This window comes from Lagenorhynchus albirostris, chromosome 16 (genome assembly GCF_949774975.1).
Source record: "Lagenorhynchus albirostris chromosome 16, mLagAlb1.1, whole genome shotgun sequence".
In the NCBI taxonomy this organism is placed as follows: Eukaryota; Metazoa; Chordata; class Mammalia; order Artiodactyla; family Delphinidae; genus Lagenorhynchus; species Lagenorhynchus albirostris.
In genome coordinates, this window is record NC_083110.1 from 6,225,820 (window position 1) to 6,239,363 (window position 13,544).

The 13,544-nt window shown below is 36.3% G+C and overlaps 1 protein-coding gene across 1 annotated transcript in view; it reads right to left on the reverse strand.

The window, feature by feature from the left end:
* The window catches only part of ARID4B (AT-rich interaction domain 4B), a 126,943-nt gene that overhangs the window by 47,922 nt on the left and 65,477 nt on the right, over window positions 1-13,544 (reverse strand). The window contains exons 8-10 of the mRNA XM_060126875.1: window positions 6,766-6,904; window positions 2,933-3,012; window positions 1,133-1,209 (exon numbers count right to left, since the gene is read on the reverse strand). Coding sequence (XP_059982858.1) covers window positions 1,133-1,209; window positions 2,933-3,012; window positions 6,766-6,904 — 296 coding nt within the window. The remainder of the gene's footprint in view (window positions 1-1,132; window positions 1,210-2,932; window positions 3,013-6,765; window positions 6,905-13,544) is intronic.

Sequence of the window (13,544 nt, forward strand, 5' to 3'; positions counted from 1 at the left end):
CTCTCACTGCTGTGGCCTCTCCCATTGCGGACACAGGCTCCGGACACGCAGGCTCAGCGGCCATGGCTCACGGGCCCAGCCGCTCTGCGGCATGTGGGATCTTCCCGGACCGGGGCACGAACCCGTGTCCCCTGCCTCGGCAGGCAGACTCTCAACCGCTGCGCCACCAGGGAAGCCCAAAACTGCTGCCATTTGAAGGTGACTTAGGTTCAAACAAAGACAAAAGGGGCAGTTTTCTTCTTTTAAATGAAAATTAAGAGTGTCTAATAAAAAATACTTTAAGATAGGTAAATCTTTAATCGTTTTATCAAAAAAAAGATTATTAAACAGTATTATATACCAGGCACAGAGTCATTGTAATAACACACAATACCTGAAAATATACTATAAATATGTCCTCTACATTTTTCATTAAGCCTGAATTAAAATTATATTAACAATTACCTTAAACTAAAATTAGCTAGACAGTTATTCTCACTTTATAATACATGGAAATAAATTCTAAACCATAAATTCTTGATGATTTTTAACCAGTCTACATAGCATATCATTCGACTCAGTGAACATGGGCAAAGAAAAAATAAACAGCTATTTACAATGCTAAAAATCAAGTAAGAGATGCAATTATCACATATTCCTTAATAAAATATAACTACGGTTATAAGAAATGCCAAATCAAAATTACTTTGATCCCTGTTTCTACCATCCGCAGGAACTAATATTTTATTTACTAGGCAAAAGCCAGACTACAGTAACAGGTGATGATATTGTTCTTTCCCATTTTTAGACTATTGTCCCAATTATAAGCTAAAATAAAGAAAAAGAATACCTATGATAACAAAAGCACGTGGGTTTACAAAAGTATAAGTAGCATAGAACCAAATGTAACTTTAAAGACTTAAAAAAAATTTTAAGACCAAAAGAATATTTAATCCTCAGAAATACTTTTTACTTTTTTTTTTTTTTGCCCATGCCACATAACTTGCAGGATCTTAGTTCCCCGACCAGGGATCAAACCCAGGCCCCAGCAATGAAACCTCCAGAGTCCTAACCACTGGACCGCCAGGGGACCGCCAGGGAATTCCCCATCAGTTTTTAAATTAACTATAATTTGTTCCAAGATTATCCTTACCTTGTTTTAATACAGCATCAGGCTTTGGTGCAGTGTCACTAGTAATTTCATGGACATCCTTTCTTGGTACTGAAGTACTATATTATTTTTTTAATTTTAAAGGAAAAAACCCACAAAAATACAACAGAGATTAATTAAGAGTCCAATTACCTACCACAGAAAGATACTGAAGACATGGGAATACTGACATTTACAATGAAAATGATTGCATACACGGTTGCAAGTCCCAAATAAAATGCTAGGCAGGATGTTAAAATATGTAATCACCTACAGAAGGACCCCACCTTAAGAGATGTTTTATAAACAACAAGGTATTCTCAAATATCAGAGGACTTAGCTAAATGCAATACTAAGAACACTGAAACACTGAAAATAATAAATTAAAATGTCTGGACAGCAGAATGCATCAATCCAATAAAAAATAAGTTGAATAGCAAGAATTGCCATCATCTTAGGATAAGCACAAGAAATTACTAAATTTATGACTGGAAGAACATGTACTATTTTATAATGTAAAATGTTCTTTTAACAAATTTTTTTAAAACTGAATTCTAGGTTCACAAGCAAACTTCTAACATATAATTTAAGGTTTTTCATGGAACTTAGCAACCGTAAGGAGGGGCTGGATGCAAGCAACTGGGAGAGGTTCATTCTATCATATACATCACATATTTCCTATTTTACACTAATAAATCATCATTCATCTTTTCTGCACTTGGTTTGTCTCAACCAACCCACAAAAGCCTAAAAACTATTCCAAATACATTTTTCAGCCTGCTTTTTTGAACTTTTTATTTAAAAATTTCAAATATATACAAAAGTAGACAGAACAGTACAATGAACTCCCACATATCCGTTACCCAACTACAATAATCATTAACTCAGAGTCACTGTTTCATTTATACCCCTACCTACCTCCTCCCACCCCAACTGGATTATTCTGAAGCAAATCCCAGACATTATATAGCTTAATTTATAATATTTCATTACGGAGCTTTAAAAGAAAATTCTGTAAAAATATAACCATATCATTATCACACATTTAAAAATTCACAGTGATTTCTTAATATCATCAAACCAGTATTCAATTTCAATGTTCAAATTTCTCTGATTATCTCCATTTTGTGAAACTGAGTTTCATATAGACTGTTTTTAAAAATCACATTTCAGAACTTGAAAACCCAAACACCAATCTTAAAGCATGATGATCCTCTTAAAGTGTAGTCACCCAATAAGGCAAAATATAAAATACATGCATTTTCTAGTCACACAATTCTTCAAGAAAGAAAAAAACACATAGTTTTTCAGTTCCAGAAAAGTTCTACATGAAAGGTCACTTTCTTAATACTTAACATACATTTATAGTAATTCATTTTAATCCTCAGCCTACTGCAGAAGTCGAATGTTACACAACAGGGTAACACTAACCCATTTAGACATAATTAAAAATGACAGAAAATCCTAATTAGACATTCAAAAACAATAAATATATCAATATCAATCAAGTATTAGATGTGGTAGATATATCGAATTTTCCTCAATAAATCATCAGCTATTACACAGGGAAATACTGACAAATTAGACAGCACTTAGAGTCTGGTTTAGAAAAGACCAAATGAACAAGAAAAGACATATCATAAGACTGCTATACTTAATGATAATATGAAAAATGACCATATTCTGAAACATCGTGTATGATGAGAAGGAAAAGCATAAGGTCATTGGAAATAACTAATTTATAATTTACCATCCCAATCTGGAAAAACAGCATATTTTTCATACCAAGTGAATTATACTTACAATTTGCCATCTTTGAAAGATCGAACAAGAATATTGTCTTTTTTCACAGCAATTTCATCACTACAATCAGGACAAACCACCTTTTAAAAAAAGTGTGAAACTATTATAACTAAAAGCACATTTATAGATAATTATATAAGTATCAATTACTTAAATCCTTTTCAAAAATAGTTTCAGCTTAAAATTTAAAAACTAATTTTAGTTTGAGGGTAAACAGCTACACACACATGTGGGAACACACACAAGTAATTTTAAGTTTATATCCTTCCCACTCTCTGGATTAATCCACATTGTTTTCTGACACAGGCACGGTGTTGAGAGCAGAACTGTGGCTATGACTAGACTGAAGCTGTGGACAAAGTCTAGGCAGAAATAGAAAGCTGGAATGAGAGTAGCTCAGGGGTGGAAAAAGAGGGAGGGCTAGTCCTAACAAAGGGTCTGCAGCAGGGCTATGAGAACAGCAGGACCAAAATGGGATCAGATATCAGAACCTTAATCAGAGCAGTCTCTATCTTAAAAAAGACAGAGATGACGTTCCACTGATTACTTACATTTAAATATACACTTTAACACATGCTAAAATTTCTCCATAATACTACCCACTCTAAAAAGTAAGCATTTTAAACTGGGTACCTTCCTGGAGTCTGTATAAGATTTATTATGAACAAAATAAAGATTTATTTTATTTGAAGTCATCTCAACTATTATTTAAAGGATAAAGCATGCCTTCCCAAAGGTAATACTAATGTAAGACACCTATAAATTTTTATTATTTTAATCCCAAGATAGCCCACTAGATATACCAAGAACAATAGTATATTTACAGCTTTTAATGAAAAATGGGCTAAGTAAGTATGACAGATTTAAGGACTGTCTCATTAGCTCTGAAAAATGACACAATAGTACATAAAGGCATGTATTCTCACCACAGGTTTGAGAGGAGTGAGAAACAGGTAAGTTCTAGTTCAGTCTTTAAAAGGTTAACAATTTCCATAATTGTAACTGCACTGCATTAAGCATTGCTTAAATGTTGATGGCATTATGAAATAATTCACTCATGAAAGTCTTTTACATGCGTTAGCATCTACGAAAACTTTCCTATCATTTCAAAAAAGTCCATAAGTAAGTACTTAATATCTGTTCATTCATTCATCCAGTCACTCTACAAATATTAACTATTTCATCAAGGTACCGTACTAGACCACAGAGGCCTAGTCAGTCACCGTTCCTCCCCACAATGAGCTTGTATTCTAGCTGGAAAGACAAGCACTAAACAAGTAACTGCACATTTATTTAACTGCTATTGTGATAAGTCTTTATGTAGGTGGTCAGGGACCACTTTCTTGAGGACACAACATTTAAGCTCAGCTTTAAAAGCTGAGTAGGAACTGGCTTGACGAAGGATGTATGTGTGTACACGTGTGTACCACAGGGCTGCGCTGCAAGCAGAGGAAACAGATATGCGAAGGGTCTGACACAGCAAGCAGTGGAGCCCATTCCAGGAAGCAAAAAGTCAATGTAGCTAACTTTCTGCCTAAGCTGAATAAGTGAGGTAAACAGAGTTCAGATTTGTCAATCTTGCATGCCATGTTAATTCTGAGGATAAAATCTAAACTCTTCAAGGGAAGGATCCAAAGCAAGATAATGTCATAATAGAATTGCCTTTTAAAAAATTACTTTGACTGTCATAAAGAAAATGGACCAGAGAAGGACAAGAGCTGGAAGAGATGAAGCTACTGCAAATCTTCCAGGTGAGAGATGGTGACCTGGATGTAAAGTGGTGCTGATGGCAAATTAAAGGAACAAGAAATATTAGAGATAATTAGGGAAGTGGAGAGATGACAGAGAGATGACAGAGAAATGCTTACATTTCTGCCTCATGCAAATGGTGTCATTCACAGGGAGAGGAAACAATGGAGAAGGGTCATGTTTGGGAATAAGGGAGGAGAGAATAAATTTAGCTTTAGGCTTATTAAATTTTGAGGTGAGTTAAATTTTGAGGTGACTAAAGGGCAGCCAAGTGGAGATTATGATAGATAGATACCCAGGTCCAGAGCTCAGAGTAGGGGTCTGAACTCTAAGCTATAAACTTGGGAGTAAACAGTCTAAATATCAGGGCTCTAAAACTGTGAGCCAAAATCACACATTTTTTTCTTTCTCATGAGCTTAGGATTTTGAAAACCACACACGTGACAGCTTTGGCCAGTGCTGACGATGGCGTGTAAGTGGGTTCACTCTCCATTCTGTTACAGGAACTACAATCCACATTTTATCCCATTCACCCATGCATGTGATTTTCTTTGGTCCCTAAGACATTTCAGTTTATTATCTCTGCAACCAATGCTATAAAAGGGGATGAGATCACCCTAAAGAGAATACAATGTGATATATTCTGAACCTTGAATAACAACATTTTAAAGCTTGGTTAGAGGAGAAACAGTGAAGGAAACTGAAAAAGAGGACTGCGTGAGTCAGGGAAGCTAAGATTTCCTCCTCTTAAAATGGGGGTAAATACCACTTATGTTTCAGCCTCAATTAGGATTAAATGAGACCATGTGCTTACATGAACAAGCTAGCACAGTGCCTGGCCAGGAGTGCTCAAAACATGGTGGCTATTAATAGTTCCTAGAAGTATGCAATTGTTCTCTAACATGATGTTACCAAGCAGTTGTTAAAATTTACTCAATTTATAAACACCAATTTTAAAAATAGAAATACAAATACTGTTTATGTGATTATGTCAAGATTGTTTGATTCAAAACACAATTTCACACTCTAGTTGATAAAAATTACTTATCACTTTCCAAAAGATCTCAAATTTGTGGGGAGGATAATATGTATCACTAATGCTAAGATTTTTAAAATAATGATAAAATCGTTGACTAAGCAGATTACTAACCTTTCAGTATTGTATATCTTTAAATATTTTTCTCATCATCAAGGAAACTATTTAGAAATTATGATGAGAGAATCTTAAATTAATACTGAAAATACTAAAGTGCAAATTTTAATGTTCCTTTTGTTTTAGAAAAAGACACACAAAGCTCTTTCAAAACATGTTTTCAAAAGAAATTCTTTCAAAGAATCTTAGTGCTTTAGGAAAAAAGAAATGATCACATACACTGACACTTCCGTTTTTAGCTTGCCATTAACCCAAAGCTTGACAAGTTACTTAACCCTTCTAACACTCAGTTTCCTTATCTCTAAATGAGGATAAATAATACATACCTCATAATCAGCATAAAGACCTTAGCACAATCCTTACACATAACAGGCATCCAATAAATGTGTAATGGATAGATGGATATATGCAGAGGTACAAAGGCATCATAAAGTATTTATACTTATTAAAATAATTGCCCTCATCAGTTTTAATTATAACTGTAAGAGTTGACAATTATTGGGCATTTATTTTGTGCAAAACACTAAACACTTGGGACAAAGAATACAAAATGTTTACCGAAAAGGATGAAAAGTAGATATCATTTGTAGACAACAGTAGAAAACAAGATTCTGTTCTTCTTTTGCAGCCTTTTGCATGTTAGATTTAGAAGTTTTAAAAGTTTGCATGAGGAATTTTTCACCCAAAATTGAGCAGTGTAACATACCTAGCCTCTAAAATTATCATGATTTTCATCCTTTCTCGGATGACTTCAGGAGTTCTTTGTACTCAGAAATAACTTTCAAAGTAATTTTGTGTGAACTGAATGATGCTAAAACCATTTCCCCATTTTGTACTGTACCTATGAAAAAACACTAGTAAGAAAATCAACCGTTTTCTTCATGAACTTATATAGTTGAAAATTAAACTCTTTCATATTGAAGTTACTCACCAATGCAGGAAACCATAGTGCTTTCTTTTTATCCAAACTAACGTAATCTACACATACAACTTTTCCTAGCAGCTCATCAATCTGTTTCCTATCATCCTCATCTTCATCACTGGAGGATGAAGAAGACTCTTCCTCTGGTCTAGGGAAAGAAAAAAAATGAAATATTTCTATTTATCTTCACAAAGAATAAGCACACCAAGCTGATGAATACAGGTATTCTAGAAATCTTACCCCATTTCCTACAACCTACAGAATGGCTAATTGAAATTTTTAAATAATTTTCTAAATTTCTAAAGAATAATAATAATTTTAAAAAGGTTATCATTAGAGGAAAGCAATCCATTTTCCTAAAAATCTTCTGGATTTATTTAGTGCTATTTTAAAACATTAAGGGAAAGATCAGAACAGAATAACACTGGTCCCCAAATTCTCAAAGAGCTAAAGGTTCCATACGAAGCATCCCAGTACTGCACTAAAATATACTAGATCCTCCTCTCAGATTAAAGGAATTCTGGAGATGGCAGTTTTACACTCCCAGGACAAAGCTAAGTTTATTTATTTATTTATTTTGGCCATACCACACGGCTTACGGGATCTTCAGTTGCCCGACCAGGGAACTGAAGCCGGGCCACCACAGTGAGAGCACGGAGTCCTAAAATTTGGACTGCCAGGGAATTCCTCCAAAGCTAATTTTAAATAGGGGAAGGCAGATCTTTATTAATGGGGATCAGGCTGAGGAGAGGAACCACTCTGGTAAGAGATCACCATTGCTGTCTTTATTATCAAATATACACAAACTACATATTCATAAGATGCACAATATGGTTCTTTTGTATTATGTTAAAAACTCCTTGGGCTTCCCTGGTGGTGCAGTGGTTGGGAGTTCGCCTGCCGATGCAGGGGACACGGGTCGTGCCCCGGTCCGGGAAGATCCCACATGCCGCAGAGCGGCTGGGCCCGTGAGCCATGGCCGCTGAGCCTGCGCATCCGGAGCCTGTGCTCCGCAACGGGAGAGGCCACAACAGTGAGAGGCCCGCGTACCGCAAAAAAATAAATAAATAAATAAGGCATAACACATGGGGGAGGGGGTGGGGGAAGGATGGAGTGGATGCAGGCCCCCGTACCGCAAAAACAAGAAAAAAATTCCTTTCAGTTACATTGTATATTGGACTAGTAAGTTAGAAAAAAGAAAAAGGAACTATACAAAACCATCCATTTGATGTTAAAGTATAGTAAAAAGGAAAACTAAAAGAAAAACAAAAAAAAATTCTGAATCTGGTTCCGAGAAAGCCCACAATTAGTGGTAAAGAAAACAGATTCTAATAACTGTGATCAAAATGCCCACAATAACTGTAGTGACCTAAATGGGAAGGAAATCCAAAAAAGAGGGGACATATGTATACGTATAGCTGATTCACTTTGCTGTACAGTAGAAACACAACATTGTAAAGCAACTATACTCCAATAAAAGTTAAATGGGCTTTATGAATCAAAAAAAAATGCCCAGAATAAGTAATGATACTAAGAAAGCTGAATAAACAGACTGCAAGAGAATGAGAAAAATAATAAAATAAAAATGGTATTTTTATAAAATAAAACAGGATGACAATATAAATGTCATCCTTTTATATTTATATATTCCAATGTATTCCAATATATATTTATATATTCCGACGTAAATATAAAGGAAGCAAAACCTATTATAATACTATTAAACATTTTAGAGTGACAGGGGGAATATCACTATCTGATTTCAGTGGTCACTCAATTAACCTAAAAATTGTCCCGTGATAAAAAAACAAAGCAGGGCTTCCCTGGTGGTGCAGTGGTTAAAAATCCACCTTCCAATGCAGGGGACACGGGTTCGAGCCCTGGTCTGGGAAGATCCCACATGCCGCAGAGCAACTAAGCCCGTGCACCACAACTACTGAGCCCACGTGCCACAACTACTGAAGCCCGCATGCCTAGAGCCCATGCTCTGCAACAAGAGAAGCGCACCACAATGAGAAGCCCACGCACCGCAACGAAGAGTAGCCCCCGCTCGCTGCAACCAGAGAACAGTCCGCGCGCAGCAACCAAGACCCAATGCAGCCAAAAACACTAAATAAAATAATTTTTTTTAAAAAAGCAAATCTTCAAAATTTGCTACTGAGTAGAACTACTGTACTTCAAATGGCACTTAAAGCAGTTTAACCCTGACCTAGAAAGGAGGTAGCAGGAAAAATCAACACACCTTCATATTAGCAGAGCATAAAACCTTACAAATTGGCACAAAGCTTGGGATAATAATGACAGACTTCACAAGTCTGATTTCTACTTGATTAGAAGAACTTCTCAAGGACAACACAACCAAATTTAAAATCATAATTATTGCTTTTTTCAAAGTAGTCACAGAAGACTCATTCAGCTGGGGTTTTATGGACACCCTTTCTGCCATTATCATTAGCAAGACAGAAAGTCACAATGTCACAAATAACATTAATCAAATTTGTAAAACATAGAAAGAGAAAACTGGGCTTTACTTGGCTAACAATGTCATCTGCAACAGTAATGAAAATTCTAATTTCTTTCATAAGACTTAACAAATGTGAAGACTTCAGACACGAGAAAGTTATATATATAAAAATGTAAACTGACTGGCTACATAAAACATCCATCCACTTCACATCATGTCCAGACTCCACTCCAAAACCATTCCCCACTCGTGGACTAGATTTCCTCCTCCCTCTCACCTACTCAAGCCTTTATTCCAGCAATGCTCGCTTCTCTCTCCTGTATCAATTTTTCTGCCTCTACTAGATTGAGTTCTACCAGTATAGTGTTATTTCTAAGAAAACGCTGTTACTTCTCCCACTTAAAAAAACAGAAGATCCCCTGGCCTCACTTTCTCCACCAACTACTCCTCCCCTTGGTAGAGAAACAGCCTAGAATGTTTTATACCCAGACATTTGGAACCTTTTTCACCTCCTCTAAGTGTCTGTTCAAATGTCACCTCAATTACGTTACACTGATCACCTTATTCAAATTTATAACCTGCCCATCCCAATTCCCCCGCCCAACCTTACTCTTATTATTTCCACAGCACTTACAAATTTATCATACTACATAATTTACTTAATTCTTCTGTTTTTTTCTGTATTGTCCATCTCCCCGCATACGAGAGAATATAAGCTCTAAAGGCAGAGGGGTTTTTTTGGCTACACCGCAGGGAATGTGGGATCTTAGTTCCCCAACCAGATATCAAACCCATGCCCCCTGCAGTGGAAGCGCAGAGTCTTAACTCCTAGACCGCCAGGGAAGTGCCCTGAAGATTTTATAAATACCTGTTTTGTTCACTGATATATCCTAAGTACCTGAACAGTGCTTGGCACAGTTCAGATGCTCAATAAATATTTGTTGACTAAGTAAGTGAACTGAATAGGTTTATTTCTTTTTACTGTGGTACTTCTGATTTCTATTTCTCCTGAAATCACAAAATGTATACAATCAGTATAATGTATACAACCAGTATTAACCATACCATTATACCTAAGGCTCCTTTTAACTTTATCTTTTAGTGGAGTTTAGCCAGGAAATTGTTTACATAAGACTAGTACTCAATAAACTGATATACTAAAATAAATGAGTATCAGAAATACGTTAAGGGAGCAAAGATAGAACAAGCAGAGAGTCTGCTTGGTGTTTATTCCCCTCTGACACTGTTGCTTCTCTGGTACCAGGTATGTGTTCATAGAGCCACAACAAAATAACGTACTGTCTCTGAAAATGTCTGATGATGCCACTGGAAACAAAGCTAATTACATGAGAATGTTTACTAAACAAACTAACAGCGAGACACTTAAAGCTGATCACACATCACTATTAATTGTAAATTAATTGTAAATCAAGTAAGAAGAACTTTAGACAAGACACTTGCCAAAGAATATCAAATAATGAGGTACAAATATAAAATTGAGGCAGAAACTGCAGAGGCTCAATCTCTGAAATGAAATTCGGACTTTAATGATCCTTATTCTTTCAAACAACTCAGTTTCAAATTTTGTACAGTAGATTAAACATCTGTATTAGTATCAGGAAGACTGAACACGTGTAGCTTCTTAGAGATTAAAACATACAGAACATAAGAACATGTACAGACAATAAAAGTGTTTTAATTTTTTCCCAATTTTTATCAAGAAGGAAACTAGAATCAAATTCTCATATCAGAATAAAGCAGTGAATAATATAAAGAACTTCTGGACTTAGATAGTGGTACTGGTTGTAAAAATGTTGTGAATATACTAAAAAACACTGAACAGTGAATACTTTAAAAGGGTGAATTTTACATGTGAACTATACCTCAATAAAAAAAATTCTTTTAAAGGTCTGCAGACCTGTATACCAGGTACAAATCACTAGTTTATTGGGTAAATCTTAGCACTGTCACTGGGTAGAACCTGTACCCACAAATAATCTCTAACAAATATCATTATAAGCCTTATTTTGCTTTATCCTTTTTCTGAAGGATAACAGCAAGTAGACTGCTTTCCTACAATAGCAGTTGCATATATACTTTTGCCAGGTTATTGGAAAAAACTTTTGAGGGAGGGGGCACAAATACTTCTATAATTTCAAAATTCTATTCTTTAGGTAGAATCAAAGAAAACCTCTGCATACAATGTAAATTATAAGGGCAAAATTCACTCAAGTTATACATAATCAAAAGGATCAATAACTTGCTTTAAAAAAATTAAGCTAGAGGATGATAATCTTTAAAAAATAAAATATCTGAATATATTAGGATTAAAAGCAGAATATAAATAAAACAATTAAAGGAAGGTATCAAAAATAATTTTGGGGGCTTCCCTGGTGGCGCAGTGGTTGAGAGTCCGCCTGCCGATGCAGGGGATACAGGTTCGTGCCCCGGTCCGGGAAGATCCCACATGCCGTGGAGCGGCTGGGCCCGTGAGCCATGGCCGCTGAGCCTGCGCGTCTGGAGCCTGTGCTCCGCAACGGGAGAGGCCACAACAGTGACAGGCCCGCGTACCACAAAAAAAAAATAATAATTTTGGAATAGCTGGAGGCAGATTAACTGGTATGTATGTAGATTAACAGTTCTTAAAAGAAAACAAAGGTAGTGATATAGCATTGCAACAATGGAGTCTGGGAAATCCTGGGAAGAGATAACCTTATTTATCTTTGTACAAATTTTAAACGGCAATCAGAGAACCATAATGAAGACCTTTTTGAGTTGAGTAATGGAAGAGGAAATGAAGGTCAGATAAATGACCTTAAGATCCAGGTTCCAGACTTTGTTGCAGAAAATCACTCTGAAGAAAGGGGAGAAAGAACTTTGAGGAAGCGTAATTTAAGGAGGTGAGCACTTTAAACTGTGGTACTTGCCTGTGGCACTTACACACCAAGGCTTAAAGCACTAAGCATGAACATCATGGCGTCTGTTGGCAGTGAGAAAGAGCACAGTAGTGAGGCGGAAGGAACAGCAAGCAAAGTAAGACTGCAGATGGGCTGCGCTTCATTTCCAACACTAGTAATTCTCAACCTTTCGCCTGCCTTCATACTTTGCCCATGTACAACACAATCCCAACAGCAAATCTTTCATTACACACAGATTCTCAACAGGAAAATCACTAACTCAGAATGTTTGCTAGAGTCTTTAGAAAGCAAAGATAAACTTGCTCAGTGACAACTGCACGCTTTCTTCTCATATACAAGAAAGGGAGACTTCAGCTAAGAAACATAGCAGACATTATTTTAATAGACTATAATTTTCGGTCTTTTTTGGGGGCAGCCGCACTGCACGGCTTGTGGGATCTTAGTTTCCCGACGAGGAACTGAACCTGGGCCCTTGGCATTGAGAGCATGGAGTCCTAACCACTGGACCACCAGGGAATTCCCGTTTGGTCCTTTTTGTAGACCATTCTATGTGAGATTCCATAAATTATCTTATTTAAAAAATTTTTTTACACTTCTGGATGACATCTGTAGAAAGGTAAAATATGTCTAAATATTAGATGCAATTTTTTTCAAAATTAAAAGAATTCTTGATTCAAACACTGTTTTCCCTATAATATGTATATAATATACAATACAGGAATACTGTTTTTAAATTCATAAAATATAGCCCAAAACAGTCCTTCCTGTTGGACATAAGCACTAGTAAGCAGAATTTTTACATACTCACCTATAAACACATTTTTACATGTAAATGAAATCATGTTACATACTAGTATTTCATTAAAATTTTTTCATTCAATACACGATGATGATATCTAGTACGTACATAGTGATTATTTACTACTTAAACCCTTTAAAGGACAGAATTCATTTCACCTTTGCAACAACTCTGAGAGACAGGGAATACTATTATCTCAATTTTACAGATGAGAAAATTGAAGCATGAAAAGACTAAGCATCCTGCCCAAGGTTACACAGCAAAGAAGTGGCAGAGGCAGGAGTCAAACCCATGCCATTTTGCTCCACTGTTCACACTCTTTTATTTCGGAGGGCGGGGGATCGTGCGGCATTCTGGACCTTAGTTCCCCGACCAGGGATCGAACCTGTGCCCCCTACAGTGGAAGCACAGAGTCTTAACCACTGGACCACCAGGGAAGTCCCTACTGTTCACACTCTTAGCCACACTTCCACTCTCAAGAGCTGGAGAAGTGGAAAATCTTTGCCAATGAAATAAATTTACATTAAATACACCCACACCTCACTGTTCTGACATCATCAATCATAGTTAATTAAGTTGACTAGGGGCTTCCCTGGTGGCGCAGTGG